The following is a 25,932-nucleotide window of genomic DNA, read 5'->3' as shown; positions in this document are numbered from 1 at the left end:
TAACAGGTTCAGATTTTCTTAGGAGTGTACTTAAACTCAAAGGGTTATCTAAGGTTGAATTGATAGAAGACTTCGAGGAGTGTTATGAACCACGTTTGAGAAAATATTTAAAAATGTATAGAGCTTAATGGTGAACATTAAAGACCTCACATTCCACTGCCGGACCCAGTATATGGACTAAAAGATATTGATGCTAAGGTTGATTTCATTGTGGCTGGATTCTTACCTGTTTTTAATTTACATGTTTTTATTGAAATCTATAATAATCAATATAAATTGATTGTTCGCATGACCTGGCATCCAAGATATTTGTATGACTATATGCGTTCGATTTATTAGTTCTGTACCTGTAGAAAACCTCCTTCAATCTGACTCTTACTGACAATACATTTGGTTTTTTGATGTTCAAATTTAATCGAAATTCTGCACTATTAGTTGCAACGTGGCCAAGCAAGATCTGAAGACTCCCCAACGAGTTCGCGATTATGACGGTAGCATCAGCGTATCTAAGGTTATTTAAGTTTTAATCACTTTTAATTACTTGTTTTTTATATATTTTTAAGTCCTGTCATTATTATTTATTTTCAAAATTGTGGGTTTCCATTTAAGAAAAAATTTTGTTTTTCCACTTTTGTATCTACTGCTTTCTATATCACTACTGTATTACTGTGCGTCAAATATTATGGAAATAATTTCAAAAATCAAACCTAAATTGAATTATGAAAACCTAAGTATAAAAAATAATTATGATTTTTGATGACCCATACCCGTCATTTTTTATATAAAATTTTAAATTTTTCAAAAACTATTTGACTTAGGTGTATGACATAATATATAAAACCTTTAGTAAAAGTCTAAAATCATTAGACTTTTACGTAAAATTTAAAAATATACTAATTTATAGGGTATTACGTTTACAGGAACTATACAATTTTATTTTTATTAGTTATGTTCCCAATACCTATAATTCTCAATTCTATCATTTTATTGTCTTCCTATTATTCATCTATACAGTTCCTAGTGAACCCCCTGCATAATCAAAGGTATTTATTTATTTTTTCCTTTTTAAATTTAAACTCTTTAAAGATCTAACTGTGTGCTTTAATTTTCGTAATTTCCATATTTACTTACTCTGAGTTACTATCCGGTTACTCATGTCGTTTACACCAGTAAGTCTAGCGTCATCAGCATATAAATATTATAATAAATGTCAATGATAAGTTGGAAATTAAATTTATGTATGTACATTTATCAGGAATAATTTTAGTCCCAGTATAGACTAATGTTTTTCACTGTACTAAAAAAGTAATTGCAAAGAATACTCTGTTTTCTGCCACTCAGACAAACTTTTAACCATTCCTATGATTTCATATTTCTTAAGTACTAAAGCAAATATGATAAAACGTATCGAAAGCTTTTTTTAGGTCCAATGATACAAAAAAACACTTTTTGCAATAATTGTGGACTTTACTATAAATATTCGGCACCAAATTATTTGACATTGTGGAAATATCTATCATCCATTAAATTAATGAATTAAATAAATGATTTTATATAAACTTTCAATATTCTTGGTATGTTTGTTAAAAGGGATATTGGTCTATAGCTATCTAGGCTGTCCCATTTAGACAAAGGTTCTATTTCTTTTGTCATTTTCATAAAATTTAGTTCATCCAGTTAAAAGAACTAAATTAACTTGTGTTAGTTTTCTTAGTACTTTTTGATTACATAATTAAAGACATCTTCTGGTCTACCTAAGCCACATTGATCCTTTTTCTATTTTAAGTTTTTTATGACATTCTGTAAATTTCTCTCTGTACCCAGATGCTATTCAAGTATCCTCCTTTTTAGTTGGGCTTTTATACAATTGGCTGTTTTGATAAATGAATTACATCAGATGTTTATTAAAGTGCTTACTATATTTAGAGAAACTAAGGCAATAAATCCAGTATCTTTAATATTAAAAAAAAATATCGTTACAGACTGTGTTTCACCGAGACACTCCGCCGTAAAATTTGGCCATTCAAATGAGATTTTCACTATTTACGTCGTACTTCGAGCGTTAAGATTTAGCGTTTGCGATAAATTAGACGATATATTTTTCAGGGACAGACTTTTCCTTTACCTGTGTAGAAACCGGTGCACTTTCCGCCTGTTTTATATGCTGCAGCGATTTTAAATTTGTCGGTACAACTTAGTTTGCTTTACGAAAGAACAAAGAATGCAATTTTAAATGCGAACCCGAATGGGAGGCAAAGCAAAACTAAATATCGTGGATAAATCTTTTGAGTTTTATTTTGATGAAATAAAAGTGGGTGGATCTTTTGTTTTTTTAAACGGATTTTTCTTGTTTTTCGTCGGGTGACATGATGTCAAGTTACGATATTTTTATGCTAAAGGGTGTTCGAAAGGCAATAGTCTAAAAATCTTAATTTAAAGCTAAATGAAAGATATGATCGTAGGAGTATTTATCCATCTCAGTTATGAATCTTAAAGAATCAGAGGAAAATAATACTTTTCATATGCAATTATTAATATTAATAATAATAAAAATCGTCTTTTATTAAATCAAATTAAACGTCATAAAATTTTATAAATTGGTTACAATAATATTCCAAGAAGGCGAAGTCTAGCCAATGCTACTCAAACTTAAACTCCAAAGGATTATTTTAATACAAATCCAACACTATTAAAAATATTAGAAAAAGTAATAGAAATGCAGCTTCAGAAATATGTTAAAGACAACTTAATTTTACCAGTGACACAGTGAGGGTTTAGATTGAACAACTGCTATTGTACGGCATTGGTCTCTGTAACGGATAATATTTTATCAGCATTTGATTCCAATAAACTAGCATTACTGGTAATGCTTGACTAAAGCAAGGCTTTTGATACTCTGAGCCATGATCTTTTAATAAATATTTTCTCATTTAATGGTTTAGGGGAGGACGCATGCACGTTGATTGCTTGCTTGTTGAATCTTAGAGATAGGTATCAAGCTGTTTCCAAAAAAAAGGTTGATTCTGATTTTTTTAGAGATTTCTTCTGGCGTGCCCCAGAGCTCGATCCTTGGACCAATCCTTTTTTTAATTTATGTATCAAACATGGCAAAAATATTTATATCATCTAAGTAGGACTATTACGCTGAAGATAATCAAATATATCTCTCTTTTGAACCGGGTGAAAGTTCCCAAGCAGTTGCTGCCATTAATTAAGACCTTGCTAATGTTTACGAGTTTTCAAAAAATCATTGCTTACAATTAAATTCTATGAAATCAGCATTTATGCTAATTGGGGGCAAGGGTAGCCGTAAGAATTTTTTACAGTAATATAAGGACTTAATTCATATTAATAACGAGCCTATAAAACACGTTGAGCACTGCAAGAGCTTGGGTTTGATTCTGGATAGTAACCCGCGATTCACGCAGCATGTACAGGGTGAGTTTTTCAAAGCGCGGAGTAGTATTATGCATTGATGATATTATTTATCGATGACGTGCTCCTGAACTATTATTTGGTTAAGCATTCTTCACATTTTAAAAATATTTTGGACTATACAGGGTGTTCCGAAAAAGCAGGGCACTACAAAAGTTAATTTTTTTAAATGGAACACCCTGTATTGCAAAACATTTTTGAATTCTTTGCGTAATTACCAATCTTTTTTGATAATGGTTTAATATGCCAAAAACTAATAGTTTAGGAGATAAATCAAATTTTGTTAAAAATTTAGAATTTGCACGCATCTCTTTAATATTAAAATTTAGCACCTAAATTTTGAATACAGACTTAATTTTTATCACCAGAAGTAAAATAAAGTTACTGTGATATGCGTGCTGTAAAATTGTATGTAATGTAAAATTATTCATTTTGTTATACAGGGTGTTTTTTTTTGAAAGGCCAAACTTGCCCAACTTTAAATATAAAAATCTCTCTTATTTTAAATAAAACACCCTGTATATTTTCATGTCATCTAATAGCTTACTTAAAAGCCTATAAATTTTATTAATAATGTTTTATCTCTATATCTAACAGTTTTTGAGATATCATGGATTTTTCTGTTTTTCTCCTGTAAAAACTGACAATGCCGACTTAAAGTTTTGAAGCACCTCGTATTTTTTATGTGTCTATCAAGGCGCCGTGGAAACAAATTTAAAAAATCTCAATAACAAAAAGACAGTTACATTAGTTAATTAAAGATTAATAGTTAGATTTGTTTTAAGGTGTTTTTTAGATATTTGTTTTCAATATTAAAAATGAATTATTCAAGAAATGAATTTATTGATATGATTTTTGTTTTGGGTGAAGCAAATAAAAATTGTCTGCTAGCTCAAAGGCTATATAGAGAAAAATATCCTCAACGGCGCACACCCGATTCCCGCAGTTTTCGCGTTGTTATGGACCGATTTATGACGACTGGTAGCGTGGATCTGCCAAAACGTAATGTTGCTAATAGGGTGGCAAATGAAGGTAAAGAACTTGAAATTCTTTTGTAAATTGAGGAGGATCCCCACATTGGTAGCCGTAGGTTAGCCTTACTTTCTGATGTTTCGCAGACAACGGTAAACCGGACAACACGGAAATATAAATACCACCCATATCACATTAAGTTGCATCAAGAACTTCACAATCAAGATTTTCAGCTACGTGTTCATTTTTGTGAATGGTTACTTCGCAAAATTGAAATTAATCCAAATTTTGTTAACTATATTATGTATTCCGACGAGGCGACATTTAAAAGCAATGGTGCTGTCAATAGGCATAATATGCACTATTATGCAACAGAGAACCCTCATTGGGTACGTGAGGTTCAGCACCAGAATCATTGGTCCCTTAATGTATGGTGCGGCATCCATAATAACCGTATAATTGGACCATATTTTTTTAATGAACCTTTGAATGGGCATTCATATCGAGTATTTATTTACAGCAGCAATTGCCTGAATTATTAGAAGAAGTCAATCTCCAGGAACGGCAAAGTATGTGGTTTCAACAAGATGGTGCGCCTCCCCATTTTCATCGTGCAGTAAGGGAATTTTTGGATCAAGAATATCCTCAAAGATGGATTGGTCGCGGAGGATTTGTTGCATGGCCGCCAAGGTCTTGCGATCTTACGCCGCTAGATTTCTTTCTGTGGGGTTATCTCAAAGATAAAGTCTATGCAACAAAACCAACTACAAGGGAGGATATGATTATTAGAATTAGGGATGCCTGTCAAACCGTAACACCAGGAATGTTATACCATGTTCGACAAAATATAATTAAAAGAATTAATATTTGTATCGAACAAGGAGGACATATCTTTGAACATTTGTTGAACAGAAATTAACTTTTATTATATAAAAATAAGTGAATTTAATAAAAAGAAACGTCCATTAATTTGTTTCATTTTATAAGAAAAAAATAACACGAAATGAAGAAATATAAGTATATTTCAAAAACTATTAGAGATAGGGATAGAATATTATTAATAAAATGTATAGGCTCTTAAGTAAGCTATTAGATGACATTAAATTATACAGGGTGTTTCATTTAAAATAAGAGAGATTTTTATATTTAAAGTTGGGCAAGTTTGGCCTTTCAAAAAAAACACCCTGTAATAACAAAATGAATAATCTTACATAGCACGCATATCAAAGTAACTTTATTTTTCTTCTGATGATAAAAATTAAGTCTGTATTCAAAATTTAGGTACTAAATTTTAATATTAAAGAGATGCGTGCAAATTCTAAATTTTTAACAAAATTTGATTTATCTCCTAAACTATTAGTTTTTGGCATATTAAACCATTATCAAAAAAGATTGGTAATTACGCAAAGAATTCAAAAATGTTTTGCAATACAGGGTGTTCTATTTAAAAAAATTAACTTTTGTAGTGCCCTGCTTTTTCGGAGCACTCTGTATAGTCCAAAATATTTTTAAAATGTGAAGAATGCTTAACCAAATAATAGTCCAGGAGCACGTCATCGATAAATAATATCATCAATGCATAATACTACTCCGCGCTTTGAAAAACTCACCCTGTAAATTCATGTATTCAAAAAGGATTTTTAAGCCTTAAAATATTTATCCACATCGCTACGTAATAGAAAAACAAAAATTCTACTGTGTGATTCGCTGATCCTATCACAGCTTAATCATTGCGATGCAGTGTATGGTCCATGCTTGAGAGCTTCTAAAGGGAGTAGAATTCAGAAACTCCAAAATGCGTGCCTTAGATTAATATATGGTATAAGGAGGGGCAACCCCATAAAAAATAAGCTTAAGGAAATCAGGTGGTTGACTATGCACAACAGAAGGATTTTTCCCGATTATCTCCATCCTCAATATGATGATGAATAGATGGGAATTTTTCCCCATCTTCAATGATCTTTAAAACAATTAATTTAAGATCCCCACCTTATATATTAAAATAACATTTTCCCAGATGTTCACAATCTTAATATCCAGTATAAAGGAACACCTCCGCTTCACTCAACCCAAACTTATAAAAGAGTATTTTTTTATTAAATTTCAAAAATTATAAATAGCTGCCAAACTATATACCGAAAATGGTTTTAGCTTATATTCTTTAAAAAATATATATTTTTAAGAAATTACTGCAGGAACAATAGAGCATAATTTAGTGGCTATTTCATTTTTTTTGTTTACTTTCTTTTTTCTATTGCCATGATGATAACGAAAACAATTAATGCAATAGACAGGCATCTAGATATCTAAATCTTTGTGCGCTGAATCTCGCCTTTAAACTATTCACTTTGTAATTGTATATTTTTTCCTAAATAAAAAGAACTTTATTATTATTACTAAATTACAAAAAAAAAATATTTGCACTAAAAACCGCATTTAGAAGAAATAACAACGCTATAACTTAGCAGTTCCTACATTAAAATAAAAATACCTATAAAGTCCTTAATTATTCCTTATAAACTTCGTTATATATTTCAATCCTTGGGAATCGGCAAAAGGGCTAGTGACGGGCCAAATTATAATTCCCTACTTATTTTTAAAAATTGAGACTTTAATGCATACTTAAATTTGCTTGTTTTGAATTGTAGGATATCAAAAGGCAAAAAATTGTATAAATTTATAGCATTATATATAAATCTTTTTTTAAAAAGTGCGGCCTGCGCTTAGGGATGATAAACTTATCCTTTTTTCTGGTATTTATAAAATGGATATTTGAGTTTGTTATATTCTTTGTCTTAAAAGATGAAGCAATATTGTTTTCACAATTCATAATCTTATTAAAAGATATACTCAGGTAAAACAGCTACTGGAAGAGCTAAGGAGCTGTATTTGACATACTTAGCCACTGAATTTCATTGATTCTACGTAAAACCCTATCGTATTATCTTAAGTTAAATATAAGATGCACACATGTTTTGAATTTTTTGAATTCTGTAACTGATATTGTGTAAGGCATGGACCATAAACAAAGTCCGCGTAATTAAAGTGGGAGAGTACAAGAGACTCAGATAATTTTGTTTTTAAATTAATATTTAAAATATCTCGGCTATTGTATAGTTGTTTTAGAGATACATAAGTTTTTTGTATTAGATTCTTAACAAGCCTCTCAAAATTTAACTCACAATCGATTAAAAGTGCTAAATTACGAGCACAATGACAAATTTCCAGCCTTTCACTTATTTATACAGTTTATTTTATTAACATTTGAAAATATATTTTTATTACGATATTTTTAGACGATCAAAAAAGATAAGCATTGACTTGGCAGAGTTAAGTTTTAGTGCATGCTCTTATGATACATTAGTTATATTTTGAACATCCCTGTTTATGCTATCAATTGTTAAATCTATATTAATAATGTTAAAATGACAGACCAGCTGTGTGTCATCCGCAAATGCTTGCACTTTACAAAAATTTGGTGATTTGAGCATATCAGCAGTATAAATGATAAAAAGCAGCGGTCCCAATATAGATCCTTGTGAGACACCAGAGCGCACCCTACTCTCACTGGAATACTCGTTACCTTATTATTTTAATCTTTGAGTTCTGTTTTTGATATATAGAAGTAATAAGTTGTAACGAATCTAATTTAAATCCATAAATCAAACGTTATTAAGTACTTTTGACTTATGGACTTATGGACTTATGGATACGTACTTTTAAAACACAGTCTAGTATTTTTAGCGTGTTTTTATCTGTTTGCATCAGTCGCACTCAAATTAATTTATTTGTCATCAAAAAATAACTAAAATATTTCGACTAGATTCTGAATGTTGATCGAAACTTGTACACCATCTGTGTCAATATATGCAAAAGGCAGACGTGGAATTCCGTTTTTTGTATAAGGCACATCAAATGATTGATTGAAACTGGATACATCATCCCCATTATCTTCATCTTCTTCTGAGAGGGTCGACTTATCTTCAGATGTCAGATATGTCATCAGATGAATCCTCATAGCAACTATTTTCAAAATCAAACATTATAAGCTAATTTATGCGGAAAAAATCTTATTATATTAACACGAAGTGGATCATATTACTAATAAACGTAATTTTTACTTCATTCGTTTATTGGAAAAGTACAAAGGTAAAGAAAGAGTCACGCAAGCCATCGTAACGAAATATATATTCTGCATAGCCATGGAGAATACTATTAAAAACAGCTGTGCGAATATATTCATCATATCCTTACAAATGCATAGTTTTAAATGCGGATATATTCGTTATAATCAGTTACGAGGTTAAAGAAAAGATTAAGGGATGAAGATCTGTTGGCAGACGTCAGAACCCTGATTGAAAGACATCGACTGCACTTCCACTAAGATTTTTAGAGCTGCTGTATCCAAAACAACGTTTGCCATAGGGATCCCCAACTTTCACGAGGAGAGAGCGTGATAAGAAGATTGTGCCAATAATGTACTACGGGGTGGAAATTGGACAATAACATCAAATAATCTGCCTTAGCTCAGAGTAGTGTAATAATAAGTAAATAATGTAATAATTTCAGTAAGACTTTAAAGTATTTCGAACCTTTTTAGGAAAATTAATAATATCAAAAATGTGCAAATAATGCAACATTGCACCTAAATCTTTTGGGTTTAATGTTTTTTCATCATCAATAAGGTTTACCTCATAATCTCCTGTTCCCTTTCTTCCTCCTCCTTTTGCCGGACCATTACCGATTCGATGATGGCCCGCTCTTCAGGAGTCAAATGGGACAAATCGGGCCCTTCTTCCATTCTAGCCCCCGTCGGGCATCACCCCGTCCGTCGGCCGTAACCCCGTTTATCCGTACATTATGGGAGCGATGCGAGTCGCAACGCTAGTAAAATCGCGCATCCTAAGCTTACGCGCGCGTCACGCGACGTTGGTGAACTGAAAAAAAAAATTATTTTACAGATAGAAATAGAAAAAGTATAATCAAATTCGTCGGATGAACAAACTGGCAAAAGTTTCTGTTTTTATGTAGTTTTAAAAAATTTCATTCAAAATCATGTTGATACAAACACTTTAGTGATAACAAGCCCTTATACTTATTTAAACCATAATGTTATCTATAATAGTAATAAGGCCCTTTATTATACTTTTCATGCAAATAATATTAATTTGTATGGGATTTTAGAGTCTAATCACGCCAGTAACTTTGGTTCAGACTTGGCATCATTATTACATGCACATATTTTCAAATATTTTAAAATTAATATTTCATCGAATAAATTGTCTTTAAATCATCAAATTAATGAGTCTGAACTGATTACTGATCGTGAATTGAATTCTTCTTTTTTATAGACATGTCCACGAAGATTGAAATTAGCTCTTCGAATAGCTTAAGTATCTTTATTCTTAATATACAATCCCTAAGAAACAAGATGGATGAGCTTCATCTTTTGCTGGACACATGTAATTTTCCTGATATTGTACTTCTGACTGAGTACTGGTTAAGTCCTAGTGAATGTTTTTTTAATATCTGATTATGTTTCTATATCAAATTTTTGTCGTCAACAATCTATACATGGAGGAACCATAATCTTGGCTAGGCAAACAATTGAAACGATTTTTTGTAATATTGATTAGTATGATAATCTTCTGTTAGAGAATGTTTTTGAATTCTCTGTTTCTTTTTGTAAGCGTTTTAATTTATATATTCTTTGTGTTTATAGGCCACCTACTGGAGATATTGCTATGTTTCTGGACAAACTTGATTCTCTTTTATCCCAGTTGTCCCTACACTCTAAGGTTATATTGGCTGGTGACTTAATATCAACTACACTGATGTAACCTTGCCACGTACTTCTCTTCTAAGTATTTTAAATTCTTACGACTTGAAAATGCACGTTCTTTCTCCCACACGAATAACTTCTTCATCTGCAACTACAATTGACTATTTCTGTACAAATGTTGATGACTTATTGATTGTTTTGTGCACAGTACTCCCATCTGGTATTTTCGACCATGAAGCTATTCTTGCTAAAATGCCATATAATACTGTATTATCTTCATCTCATTATATGGGAAGAATTTTCAGCAGGAGAAATTTCAATGCTTTTTCTGCTGCTACAGCTTCGGTAAATTGGAATGCACTCGAAACGGCTTCTGACCTACTTACTTTATTTTTTCAAGTTCTGTGTGATAAGATCAATCAGTACTTTCCTAAACTGAGTTTTAAAACTAAGAAACGAAAACCATGGGTTACAAGAGGCCTTAGAATTTCAGCTAAAAACCTCCATTTTTTGACTACTTAAATTGTGCAAATATACCACAAATGAAAATATCCTTGTATATCATCAGAAATACCGTAGTCTGTACAGAAAGACAATTAAAGCAGCAAAATCTAATTATTATAGGGATCGCTTAAATATGTCATCAAATAGGCAAAGAGAGAGTTGGTTGATTATTAATGATTTTAGACATTGCCATAGAAAAGTATCTAAACCGGAGTTATGACCTGACATTTTAAACGACTATTATTGTGATATACCTAATATCTTGCTCAAGGGGATTTGTAGTAATATTGATCCCTTACACTATCTTCAACAAGTGTCGGTTGAGCATTCATTTTTCTTTCATCCTGTCGATCTTACCGAAGTAAAAAATTAAATCAAACGCCTAAAAAATCATAAATCATCTGGAGCTAATGGAATATCTTCGAAGTTGTTACTCTTTTTGCCTGATTCAGCCTTAAATGCTTTAGTTTCTGCCATAAACAATTCTTTACATATTGGCATGTTTCCTTCATGTTTAAAAGAGGCAGTGGTTATCCCTCTTCATAAGGGTGGAGATTTGGATCAGCCTTGTAATTTCCGTCCCATTTCTATTTTGTCTACCCTCTCTAAGATAGTTGAAAAACTTGCAAAAAGCAGAATTTTGTCCTTTTTACATCATAATGGCATTTTGTCTGCAAATCAGTTTGGATTTCAAGCCGTTAAAGGGACTCATGATGCTGTTTTTAGCTTTTTGGAGAGCGTCTATGTGTCCTTGAATTCTGGAGAGTCATCGGCGGCAGTGTTTTGTGATCTATCCAAAGCATTTGACTGTATGGATTATGGAATACTGTTATCTAAGCTCGATAAATATGGTTTTAGGGGCGCAATGGCTTGAGTCCTATTTATCAAATCGTACTCAGAAGGTGTCTGGGCGTTTGTCTGCTTCTAGATCCCTAAAATGCGGCGTTCCCCAGGGTTCAGTGTTGGGACCACTGTTATTTTTACTGTATGTGGATAACTGAGTTCATTGAAACTGCAGAGCAAGATGGTTCAGCTTGCTGATGATACCACCATACCATGGAGCCATAAAAATTCTGATTATATTAAGACTTGTATCCTTGAGGACCTTCAGATTCTATCAGGGTGGTGTGCTTCCAACAGGCTCGTGTTTAATATAAGAAATACGTCTATTATGGGGTTCAAGTGCGATGTTCAGGATCTGATGTTTGACGAAAATTCCCTCTTGCAGAAGAAAGAGTGCTGCAAGTTCCTAGGAATTACCATTGATGGTCGCCTTCAGTTTGAAGATCATATTTTACATTTAGCTGGGAAATTATCTTCTGGATGTTTTGCAGTAAAAATGGCAAAACAAGAGCTGAGAGGGGTGGTTGCACGTTCAGTGTACTTTTCACTTATTGAATCTCATATTCGGTATGGCTTGCCTTTTTGGGGTTTAACCAATAAGGGGCTACTTAACATTGTCTTTGTTATTCAAAAGAAAGCAGTTAGATACCTGTGTTCTGCTAAGTTAAGAGATTCTTGCAAACCCCTCCTCACTTCTGAAAAAATCCTAACTCTTTTTTCACTCTTTATCTTAGAAACAGCTGCTCCTATTCACAAAATTCCCAAACTACCCTCTGACACTCGCCATTTGACTCGTCGTGTAAATGATGTTCCCCTACCCCTATTCCTACGTCTTCCCTTACCAAAAACTCATTAATTTACATAAGTAAAATAATTTACAATCATGTTCCTCTATGTGTTAGACATATATCGGATGTTAAAAAATTTAAAAGAGAATTAAAAACGCTTTTATTGGCTAAGGCATATTATAACCTGGATGACTTTTTTAATGATAAGTTTTAACCTTGGACATGTTGGAATTTTTTTTTTCCTTTTTTCTTCTCTAGTTTTGTCAACAAGTTTACCTTTATTTAGTAATTGATTGTTTTATTTAGTTATCTTTAATTCAAGTATGTTCAAAAAGTTTTGTCTTCTTGTGTTTAATTTTGTTCATTGTTTTGTTATTTTTTGAAATTGTATTTTTGTTTTGTTTTTTTTAAGCTTGTACACAAGGTTATTCTTACGTAACATAACACATTTTCTTTCTTTCTTTCTTTTATGGTCAAATGCAATAAGGGTTGAGTAATACCTCATTTGAAAGAGCTTTTTATTTTCTTCCTTTTTTCACCTTTTTTTTTAAATTTGAGTTCTGCGTTGCCAATTTCGAGTTATTTTTTTATTAATAACAAAACTCAACATCTTATTCCAGAGTCATTCATTTTGGATACTTATATGACAGACCATTATCCTATATTATTATTAATATAACAAATCACATGCTGCATAAACCAGAACAAATAGAGCACCCAAAAAGCCAGGTAAATGTTGATATTCAATATGAAATAGATTATGAAAAAGAAAAACTGTCAAGTGATACATGGGCTCATGTCCATGAAACCAGTAGCCGCAACCAAGCAACGGAAGCCTTTATATAATGCCTAATAAATTCAGTTGATCAAGCAAAGAGAATTAAGCTTTCCAAGGCTAATTACAAACTGCACTCGTGGATTACAAATTGGTTAATTACCTCCATAGCGAAGGGACCACCTAAAAAAACAACTGGTGAAAAACCTTACCCAAGTGCTTAAAACAGAATTTAAAGCCTACTGCAATACCATTAATAAATTAATTAAAAAATCAAAGCATGATTACTACAAACAAGGGATACCCAAATATAGTGGGAACAAGATAAAAATATATGAAATAATATAAGCATTAACAGAAAATAAAAACACAACATGAATGAGGAAGAATTTGAAACAAAAATTAAAATGGCAAACTTCTGTAATGATTACTACATAAATGTGGGAACATTGTTAGAAAAACTAATTGTAACGCTAGAAAACCCTTTTCGGTTGACGGCTTGGGCTGCTCTATGTTTTTGAATCCTGTGCCAGAAGCAGAGGCTGCTACCCTAATATCTACATTAAAAGCAAACATTGCCCAAGGAAAAGATGGAATATCTGTAAAATTAATAAAATCGTTTCATTTACACCTGGTTGCTCCTCTGATATTTATCATAAATTTAATATTTAAAACTGAAGGAAAATATCACTCAACGAAATTAAGTACCTCGGTATTATAATAGACCAGAATCTTAAGTGGGCGATCTATATTAATAATGCTGCATCCAAAATTAGAAAGTTAGTTTATAAATTCTATATTCTAAGAGAGATATTAAGTACCAACCTTACTATTTTATTATATAAATCCTTAGTGGAACCTTTATTACGTTATGCTATAGTCGTGTGGGGTGGAACCTATAAAACTTTGTTACGACCTTTACAAATTGTGTAGAACATATCCTAAAAATTATTTATAAAAAAAATAAATGATAAAGCATTGATAGCTTGTATGATGATAGTGTGTTTAACATTTAAAAATTGTATATTCTGACATCCTCTATCTATACACATAAAAAATAAAAAATCTAAATAAAACAAAGAATGTAATCAGTGTGCTTTTACGCTAAATTTTTGACTAAGCATTTAACCAGTGTGTCTAAACCTTTAAAATATTGACAAAGCATGTAATCAGTGTGCTTTTACCCTGAATTTTTGACCTAGCATGTCCCCAGTGTGCTTTTGTCTTAAAAACTTGACTTAGCATGTAACCAGTGTGTCTAAACCTTTAAAATATTGACAAAACATGTAATCAGTGTGCTTTTCCCTTGAAAAATTGAGTTACCATGTAATCAGTTCTTAAGAAAATTCCTCAAAAATTATTAAAAGATTTAAAATAACTCTTCATATATTAAGCACTAATATAGCGACATATACAATATGTATACATTAATTTTAACAAGAATTTTTTTAAGTCAATAACTACATTACAAAATTATATCATAACAATACTAATTCATAGTATAGGTCTAAAAAATTAAAATACTGGTTCTAGAATCGAAACCACACTATGCTTAATAAACGATATATGTATGTTCAGTTTGCAAACTAAAGCTTAGTTTTTTAATAAATTTATTATCGTTAATTTCTTGTTTTATTTCATTTGGTAAATTATTATATGCCTGTGATGCCTCGTCGATAGGATTTCTCAAAGCACTTCTAACACTAAATAGTATTATTTTTTATAAAATGATCATATACCGGATGACACAGGAACAAGAAAACACTTAATTACTATTTTACTCTTCAAGATAAATAAATGAAATTTGGTATATTGATAGAATTGTTATAAGAGCATCTTTAGACGTATTCAGTTATTTTCTGTCACTTCCTGTTTAACCGGAAGTGACACTAGCTTTGTTATTTTAAATCAAACACTTTGTATATCACTACATATTTTGATCGAAAATATTATTCTCAGAACAATGATGCTGCATTTCCTACTTTTTTGTTTTATACGATAGGTCAGGAAAAGTCTGTGACCCAAATGCGACCTAAAAATGACTTCGCTTGACATCATTTGACGTCATCTTACTAGCTGGATTTATGTTCTTCTTTTAAGATTAACTGTATATTTGAGTTAAATAAGCAAATTTAAATTCATAACCTTGCTTTATAAAAATTTTATAATTTGATTATAAGTTATTTATCGGATTTTTTGTAACTCAAGGAAAAAAAACAAAACAATATGTTCATAAATTTGCTATAAATGTTCTACTAGTACTAACTGTCTACATTATCAAAGCATTACGAGCTATAAAGTTAATTTATATAAATCCAAATAGTACTCTTTATTTTTTTATAATAAAGATAGAGATAGATATTTGCTAAGCCTTTTAACCATTACCTCTCGTGAAACGTTTATTTAATTAACTGATAAGCAATGCAAATTTATATTGTTTATTTTTCTAGAAAAAATATACATATCTAAATTCAATTCAAATTCAAAACAAATTTATGCATCATGAAGGTAAATAAATAATCATATACAAAATTGTAACATAATAATATACATAATGTTGTACAACCCACCAAATACATGATAAATAGGACCATGCCTCGATTATAGAGAACCGTTTACACAGGTTCATCATAAGATAGAACCTGTGTGGCATAGCCCTTCAAAAACCTTAAAAGTAAAAAAAAGATTTTCTTAATTAATCGAGACATGCATGTGTTGGGTATCGTATTTAAGTATTTAAGTAAGGCGAAGCAGGCGGGGGTTCTGGATATACAGGAAAGGTAAATTAATTAATATTTATAACAATAATAACTAGACGGCAATAGAAGATCGAGTGGCTCAGCTCTTTTAATTTTTATTATAGATTAAGTATTGTTTTTTTGAGAATCAAGCAGTTTATTGCGAATATATTTTTTAATTGCAGTAAACGGAAAACTTTTGCAATTAGCCGGAAGTCTATTCCAAAGTTGAGAGGCGACAAAAACAAAAGATTCTTAAAAATTTGCTGTTCTATGTTGTGGTATTCTAAATAAATTTATAAATCTAGTGTTATGCTCATGGAGAAAATTTGTAAAATTGTTAGCTAAATAAAATGGCTCCCTAGTTTTTATAACTTTATACACGAAAGAATACATGTGATATTTTCTAAATTTTTCATATTTAGAATTAAGTTATTGTTTAAATAAAGAGAAATGTGACTTCTAAATGGAATTTTGTAAGAAAAACGCATACAACAATTCTGAAGTTTTTGTATTGAGTAAGCGGAGTCTTCAGTCAATGAATCCGAATATACCACATCACAATAATCAAATAAGGATAAAACAAGTGTGTTACATAAAAAATATTTAGTTTTAGGAGGTAAATGAATTTTTTAAGCCGTAAAGTTTTCTTAAGCGCATGTATGCAATTTTGAGCTTATTCTTTATATGTGTTTGTAATGAAATACTCCTAAGTTTTTGACCTCTCGTACTACTGGTAGCTGCTCATTACGAATCTTTGCATTTAAAGTTGTTGCTGCATTAAGGCCGTTCTTTCCACCACACAGAAAAATTACACATGATTTAGACGAATTTAATTTCAAATTATGTTCGCAGGAAAAGTTATCTATATTTTCTAAAGCCTTATTGAATTGTTTTTCTATTATGGGTAGTTTCACGTGAAAATGAAGTATACAGCTGGGAATCGTCAGCATATTGTTGTAACAGTGAGTACTTTATGCAGGATTTTATATCTGCAACATACAATGAAAAAAGCAACGGCCCCAAAATAGAACTCTGGGGAACACCGGTAGACACAGGATAATAACTTGATTTTTCAGTTGTAAAAGCCTTGTTTATTACTACGCAATTCGCTCTATTATTAACCCTTAAACGACAACATGAAAATATGTACACATAAATGACAACATGAGGTCGCCCATGATGTCACACATAAATGACATGGGGTCGCCCCTATTTTAGATCTATATGGAATGCCCACCTTTTGCTGTATATTTATTTTTATAAAAAAAACACAAGATAAAAAGACTTTTAAAAGATTTATTAGGAAAAAACAACCAAATATTTAAATACAAAATTGACAAATTGCGTTTCTGTGTTCGGCGCATAATTTTCGTTCACACTTGACACATTGATATCTGCCTTTCTTATCCTGCGTCCGAGAACAAATAGAGCAGCGTTTACTTTTGTTGTTTTCTGCAAGAGGTGGTGCCTGTCTAGAGGTGTTACTTACTTTCCGCTATACCCAATATCTCTAAAATTTGCAGCCTAAAACAAAAAATTAGAATTTTAGATCAATAAGCAAAAACATTATTTTTGTTACCTGAGAGTACTTGGTAAATTCGGAATTTCAAGCCTCCTCTTCATATGTTTTATAGTTAGTTCCTCGCCCAGCTGCAATAAGAACATTCTTCGTGGAATTTTTTTATTAGTATTGCTGTTGTTTGCTTGGTAAATTCCATACGAATTTACGGCACCTCCATCAAGCATGCCATATAAAACTCATAGCTGGTCAAAAACGTCAACACCACATTTCGTACCATTATAAAACAAGTTAATTTCAGATTTGCCTGATAGGTTGTCAACTTCATTGCTATTATGCATTGTTGACATAAGAAGTACTACCTTTTTTTACTAAGAGAATGAGACACTAAAACCACATTTTCATCGAATGCAAATCTGTTACTCTCTGATATTGTTGGTTTAAGAAATTCGGTTGGTACATCGGGTTTGTTTTTTCATAGAGTACCTACTAATGTAAGTCCAACTTCCTTCAGTGATATTGCTAAACCCATATTGATGAAAACCAATTATCTACTGTGATATTCCTATTAGTTTTTTGTATGGGTTCAGATAATTTTAAAACATATTGTGTGGGAATAGGAAGATTGCTTGGACGATCTTCCTTGCCAATATAGGGTATTCCTGATACCATATAGAAAGTTTTGGCATCGCACATCATTACAATTTTGATGCCTTACTTATCGGGCTTATTTGGGATGTACATACGAAATGAACATTGCCCACGAAAGCCCAAAAGCTGTTCATCAATAGTGACATATTCTGATGGGGTATAATTATTCCGACAATTTTCAACGTATCCTTCCCAAATATCTCAAATGGCACAAAACTTATCTTTTTCTTTTCTTTGGTTTCGTCTAGTCTTATCATCAAAACGAAGATTTTTTATAAGAAAAGAAAATCTGTTTTTACTCATGGTCGCTCTAAAAATTGGTGGGCCGAATTTTTTAAACCACAACTCGTCTAGGTTTACATGGTTAAATTTTAGTCCCCCACTTGTATACAGTAAACCAAAAAGGGCTTCCAATTCAATCTGGTCGATCTCTCCAATATATCTTTGGGCTTTTAAGAATTTTGCCTGATTTCTAATAATCTCTTCATTTGTTTGAGTAACAATTTTTTGAAGAATATTATCATCAAAGAATAGTTTCCAGGCTTCATAATCACTTTTCGCATTACGTGCTTCAGCTTTAGGTCCCGGAAGATGTAGAGCCAAGTTTTTTTTCATAGTTCGTGTATTTTTTGTATAAAAAGGTTTCAAGTACCACTTATAGCCATTTTTCCCATAAATTACTTTTCTTTGAAGATTTACTAAAAGTATATCTTCATCGGATGATTCGTTTTCACTAAGTTCATACACTTCATCCGCATTTACTTCATCCATCTCTTCATAATCATTAGATTCACTTCCACTATCACTTAAGTCATTGTAATTATAGCTACTATCCTCATCACCTTGTTCGTCTTGCTTAACAATCTCTTCGAGCTCCTTTTCACTTAAATATTTTTTGTTCGACGACATGTTTTTTTAGTACGCAAATAACAACATGGGTCACGGGCGACCCCAACTACGAATTAGCACGAATAAGTCGATAAATATTTGTCGACCGCCCACGTCACTTTCCGCGATAATACTAATGTCCGAGTCAATGTTGCCAGGTGAAAAAAATAAAATTCACCAGAAAAAAAATGAAAATTCACCAGATTTAAAAAAAAATCACCAGAAATTTTACAACTTTATTTTTAAAGCTGTATTACTAGATTTAAACAAAGAAAATGCATGCTTTAATGTCTGTGTATAACTTAGTAATAAACTCTAAACACTTTAATCTGAAAGATTTTTTTTGTTGCTCCGTTAATATATTTTGCTCAAATGTTACTGCTATTTTGGGTCCCATATACACTTTTTCGAGAGGGAGATAGTATGCAGGATTCCGATATTGGATTTGTATATCAGTGTTTTTTAAATATTCGGGTCTTATATAATAGCTCAGTAACATTTTATAGGCAGCACTGATTTTTGAGTAGAAAAAATAAATTTTAGGATTTTTTGATTGAAACTCAAGTTTAAATAATAAAAAATTGGCAAACTGTAAGTATAATTTAGTGGTGGGATCGTTTAGCATATCATTAATTTTTGTAGCACCAAAGGATGATGCCTCAAATACCTCACTTCTAAAGTAAAGCTTTAATGCTTCATATTGCTCAAGAACTCTCTTTAAAACTATGCTGAAAATAAGAGTAAGTATTTCTAACAAACCTTTCTAATGCATTGGGTAACTTCTCACACGCATAAGAAGCACATAGTGCCAATGAATGGCAAATACATTTCATAATGAATAAATGGGGAATGTCTTTTGATAAATGACTTTTCAGAGAATTTTTTCGTCCCATCATGGTATTAGCACCGTCTGCAGCAAAACCAACCATATTTGTTTTGTATAGTATTTCGTAATTATTAAAAAATATATAATAGTATTATATAAACCTTCGGCACTTGCATCGGTCACGGGAATTAACGCAAAAAGTTAATCTTTAATTGTCAAAAATCTTTACTATTAAAGCGTACCACCATTGCTAAATTTTTTACCGCGGAATTATCAGTAGATTCATCAACAAGCAACGAGAATTTTTCTTTTTTCAGTGTGTCTACTAAGGTTTCAAAGCTTACTTTACCTATTACATTATTAATTATTGCAGTACACTTGGTTCTGCTACATGATAGTCTTGATACTTGGGAAGAGTTTCATTCCAGAATTACATATACTTTTAACCAACTCAGACAAATGATCCACTACATTGATAGGAATATTGTGTTCTGTAATAAAACCTGCTATTCTTATTTCATTTTGTTTAACAATTTTTTCATTAGTTTGAAGAAACAAGTTCTTATGCAAATCGGACTGGTTTTTTTAAACTAAGAAGGTTTGTTTCATGTTTTTTTGAGGCGTTGTATTTTTTTACTGCCCTAATGCCGCCAATAAAATCCTTGTTACAAACGTTACATTTAAAATAAGTGTTACCTATAGAGTACTTTTCTAAATCCAATGCTTAAAATCATTATGTTGCTCCCAAGTTGAATTATATTTATGAGCATAGCATTTTTTTTTCTGTTGAGTCTCTTCTGCATCATTGGTGTCTAATAAATTAGAATCAGATGAGTCCAAAGCGGAAGTAGATGGAACCGGCGGAGACGCACATGCTGATATATTATTTGATGAGGAACTAGTGCCAGGCTTTTCTGTGTTTGAATCTATTAGCTTTTCGACAGGTTTCAAAAACTGTTGAAAATATTCAAAGTTGATGAAATTTTTAAAATCACCAGAAATTGCCATTTTACAAAAAGTTTTTCACCAATCACCAGGTTCATCATAAAATCACGAGATCTGGTGAAATTTAACCAGACCTGGCAACACTGGTCCGAGTTTAAAAGGTAGGTGGTGGGGTAAGGCCCTTCAAGGTCTTGCGCGAGAAAATACGTTAAACATTATTCGATGGGGTCATGGGCGACCCCGTGTTGTCGTTTAAGGCTTAAGATATGACTTAAAGAAATCAATCGCATTATTCGAAAAACCAAAATAATAAAGCTTTGCTAATAACATTTCGTGGTTTAAAGTATCGGAAGCTCTAGTAAAATCCAATAATCCAAGATATGTTATTTCCTTTTTTTCCTCATTTATCCTACAGTTATTAAGAAGGTGTACTAGACTCGTGGTAGTCCTAAGGTTCTTTCTAAAACCCGATTGGTAGTCCGGGATAATATTATAAAAATCAACAAAGCTGCATATTTGTTGGTGCACAAACCTTTCTAAAATTTTGGGTACCAGAGGCAGTATACTAATGGGTCTAAGGTCTTTAAACCCTTTTGGATCAGCCACCTTTGCTAGAGGTTTTAAAATAGCTTTTTTCCAAATTGTAGGATAAAATTTTTTGTAATAAGCAGCTATTTAAAATATTTAATAATAATAATAATGGTTTTGTAAGATATGGTAGGCACATTTCTAGATATTTTAAGCCTATGGAGTCTTCACGTATTGCGTTACAGTGTATTGTTTTAATGATTTTAATTAATGTTGGCTCAACCAATTGTGTAAAATTTAGGTAAGACCCCGTGTTAAAATGCCTGTTAGCTTTATAAAAAATAAGTTTTTCATTTGAAGTTGTATCAGCTGTAGTATTTAAACCTAAAAAATAGTTCCTAAGAACAGTTGCATTTAAAAACTTGTCTGGTAAGCCAGAATTCCTCTTACAGCCAAGGTTTAATTTCCTTGCAGCATTCCAAAATTCTCTTCCATGCTTTTGTGACATTGTGTTGAAATGTTGGGTGATTTTTTCCCTCGCAACAGCATGCTTAGTGAAATTCCTTAATTGCCTATAGTACTGGAGGTGTGCTTCAGTTTTTTGTTTTAAATATCTACGATGAGCCTTACCTCTTTCTTTCATAAGAAATTTAATATTATTTGTAATCCACGGCGTAAAAGGTTTTTCTTTTACCTTTTTGGATAATAGCGGAGCATGTTTATTTATTAAAAATAATATATTCCTATTAAATATGTCATCTTTTTATCCATATCTTGTGTATAATATATATTATCCCATGGTAGCTGTACTGCGTCTAAGTTAAACTGATCGCTATTTATATTATTATAATTTCTATACTATTTCTAAATTACCTTTATTAGAATTTGTAACATCGTTGAAAAATTTATTTTTTATTAATAATTAAATAAAATGAGAGCTATATTTAGATTACTCTTCAATTAATATTAATATACCGGGTGACACACGAAAAAAAGAACACTTAATAACTTTTTTACATTTCAAGATAAACAAATGAAAATTGGTATATCGATAGAATACTGTAATAAAAGCATCTTTTGATATATTCCATTATTTTGAAATGGAACATTTAAAATAAAAAAAGTGACGAAAAAAAAATTTCTAAACCAGTATTTTTGGCATTTACTTTATTTTTTTAAATAGCGTTTTATGAACAACCACTTTTGAATATTATTTTTACAGACATTTAGAAATACTGTCAATAAACATTTCAAATATTATTAAACACTAAAACTCTTTTAAGAAACTGCGGCAAATTTATTTGAATGACAAATAATAATTGCACTTGACAAGGTGTCATGTATTATGTCAATTGAAAAATAGTTGAAGAAGGCGTCAAAACAAGCCATCGATGCGATTTTTATTAATTAAATGTGTTTATTTATATGATTTAATTTTTTTCTTCTTATGGGCTTATTTATCAACCGATTTAAGAAATAATGATATTAAATTATTGGGAAAAAAAAACTTCAATTTCAAAATTAGTTGTGCCCCATAACGTGCTATTTAAAAAAATAAAGTAAATGCCAAACTTACTGGCTTGGATATTTTAAATAGGAAAAGATTTCAGCCATAAAGTGCAATGAAAACTATTTTTCGGTAATAAATTAATTAAAAATTAAAAACTTTCAACGCATTGCTGGCACCCTATTTTAAAATTTAAAAAATTGATTTTTTTCTATAAGTGTAAAACAAAATGTAGTATTAGTATCACTGTTCTTAAAATATGATTTCCTATCAAAATACGTAATAACATACCAGGTGCCTTATTTAAAATATAAAAGTCGCTGTCACTTTCGGTTAAGTGATGGAAAACAACCGAATATCTCGGAAGATGTTCTTATAACAATTCCATCAACATATTAAATTTCATTAGTTTATCTTAAAAAGTAAAAAGTTATTAAGTGTTCCTCATTTTCTGTGTCACCCAATATATTAAAAAATTATAATATTATTTATTTTAATTAAAACAGTTATAATTTTCTCCAGAAAATGCTAACATCGTTAGCGAAATACAAGAGTAAAGTAAAGAATTTTGGTTAGTGGTAAAACTGTCTCGTGCTATCTTTCAAAAAATATTGCTAATTTAATTAATTTAAATACTTTTATCAAAAATCTTCTAGATCTATAGAGTAACATTTAAAAACGTATATCGGTATAACTAAAATTTCAATCTGTTCAAAATTATAATTTAAAATTTAATCGTTTTATTGAAAATTCATGTTCTTGTTTCATTAGTAAAGTTTCGTGTTGTTAATTCATTTAGATCCAATTTTGTTTTTAATATATATTCAAAACTATAAAATAAATTAATTAGTTAAGCGCTAAGTCTGTTTTTGACGATTATTAAAAATGTATAACACATATTGAAAAAATGCAATAATTAAAAATAACTACTAATTATTCGAGCATACTCTTAAATTAATATATAAATAAATACCTTAATAATCCAGGTTTATATTACTAAAATAAACATATAAACAATATTCTTTAATCGTGTATATAGAAGAAAGATGAAGATAGTACGTACTTAAGCCTTTAAGCCTTTTAGAACCTGAAAAACGTTTGATTAATTAATGAGGGCCATCCAATTAATATTATTTTACTATTGGTAATATATACAACTAAATGACTATAAATCATATCGAAATTGTATTTCTTATTTAATCTAGTTAGAATATTAAACTATTTTTAGATTGTCCGTAATAATAATATTGTAAAATTGACGTGATTTTTTTAATTCGCAGCCACAAAATGTGAGGAACTATAATATAGTTGAGTTTAAAAAATTCTAATAGAAGAATAAGTGACAAAATCAACACCTTATAATGCAAAATTTAAAAACATTATCCCAGAGCTCCATTTATCTGCCCATTTATTAAATGTTTTATGGAATTGACGTTAATTAAATATATACGTTCCCTTTATTACATAGTACCATAAGCATCGAATGGGATATTTACCATAAACGAAGGAAGGACACTAAAAACGATCACAAGTGAAACACCCCAAAGAGTCAAAGCACCGAAAAACTGCACCACAGCATGCGGAACTCGAACGTCTCGGGATTTTGCGTTTCGATCGCGGCCAAACGGCACTCGAGATCCCGGGAAGAACCGGCTTATTGCTCGTGAACGTCTCGAGATTTTTTTCGAAAAATTTTTGCTTAGTTGTGTCGAGCGATCTACGGCCAAATATCACAGTTGCAATTACCCATTCATGGACTTTTAATAAATAATGGGATGAGTTGGGAGACGACCAATGGCAGCGACGAGCGACATGACGTCACCCGATAAGGATATTGATCTGGATGGCGGGCAGGCGCTCCCATCGTTCCGTAGCTGTCCTATCGGCTGGACTGTGTCGGTCCGATAGGGAGAGCTGGTTTGAAGCTTTAGCGGTTTTACCGTAAACTTAAAAAAAAGGGTTTTCACCCCTGGATCTTAAGAGTTAAAATTAATGCCATCTAATCAACGGTGATGGAAAGATTGAAGAACAAACGTAATTATATAAGGTCAATTAGTCTCTATTATGTTGACAGACAAGACAATTAGACCGGTACACCTCATGACTTTAATCAATCCATTGCATGGACTTCAATTCGCCTATTTGAACAGCAATTCAACTATTACGACATGGCACAAAATAGTTCATCATATCAAAAAGGCCTTCGAATCGAAGGAAATAGCCCTGGATGCATTTATGGACATTGAGGATACCTTCCATATTGCGAACTTTAATAGAGAAGTCGATCCAGGGATAGTAAGGTGGGTCAGCTGTATGCTGAATCAAAGGTCGATTAGGGCCTCACCCAGTGACACTTAGATCCACGGATCTCAGTGTCACTGTGGTTAAGGGTGGCCCACAGAGCGGGATACTATCTTTTTTTTATGGTATGTATTGGTGGATGACCTGATCAGGCTCCTTAAGCGAAGAGAATACAAAACCGTCGGTTATGCGGACGACATCGTCGTAATAATTAGGGGAAACCAACAAGGAGCGATTGCAGAACTGATTTAAGATGCCTTGACCCGACATGTGTAGGTAATCTATAAATCCCTGCAAAGACGTCGATTGTACTATTTACCAGTAAAAAAGTGATGAACATTCCCAGTTTTGGAATAAGCCATATCGAGATCATTCACAGGGGTCCGTCTTGGATAGAAAACTCATCTGGGAACAGCAGCTCTAGTGGGCAAGGCCACAAGAATCGTTGGACGGCAAGATAACCACTTGGTAGATCCCATACGACACTTGGGTCTGACCCTCAAAATGACCCATTGGATATATTTGAATATACAGGGTGTCTACTATAAAAACCGCCAAACTTTAAGAGGTGGTTATACATATAATATATATTTAAGTCATTTGCAACAAAAAAGTCGTATAACATTTTTTCGAAAAGTCGTTAGTTCTTCTGGTCTTTAACATTTTTTGATTTTATCAAATTTCTTTGTTTTTTTTTCATATAAACAAGAATATCTCCGTTATTCCTACCACCACATAAAATTTAGATACACTATCTGAAAGAGAATTAAATTTGCTATAAGATGGCTATATTTAAGTTTTTTAATAATTTTTTATATCGGGTGTTATCAGAAGTTGTAACATTTGGGAAATGTGCAAAATTAGTGGTATCTTCTGCGTTGTCGTTTTTCTAAAATTTGGTAAACAGGGACATGTTTTTTTTCAGCA

At 31.5% G+C, this 25,932-nt stretch overlaps 1 protein-coding gene across 4 annotated transcripts in view; it reads right to left on the bottom strand.

Annotated features, from left to right (window-relative positions):
• The window catches only part of LOC126735089 (regulating synaptic membrane exocytosis protein 2), a 222,973-nt gene extending 198,577 nt beyond the window's left edge, over window positions 1-24,396 (bottom strand). For all 4 annotated transcript variants that reach the window (XM_050438989.1, XM_050438987.1, XM_050438990.1 and 1 more), the window contains exons 1-2: window positions 24,201-24,396; window positions 9,099-9,344 (exon numbers count right to left, since the gene is read on the bottom strand). In XM_050438989.1, coding sequence (XP_050294946.1) covers window positions 9,099-9,208 — 110 coding nt within the window. In that variant the 5' untranslated portion in view covers window positions 9,209-9,344; window positions 24,201-24,396. The remainder of the gene's footprint in view (window positions 1-9,098; window positions 9,345-24,200) is intronic.
• Between the last annotated feature and the right edge of the window lie 1,536 nt (window positions 24,397-25,932).

The sequence above is a fragment of the Anthonomus grandis genome, chromosome 4 (genome assembly GCF_022605725.1).
Source record: "Anthonomus grandis grandis chromosome 4, icAntGran1.3, whole genome shotgun sequence".
NCBI classification, from domain to species: Eukaryota; Metazoa; Arthropoda; class Insecta; order Coleoptera; family Curculionidae; genus Anthonomus; species Anthonomus grandis.
This window is presented reverse-complemented; position numbering and strand designations above follow the sequence as displayed.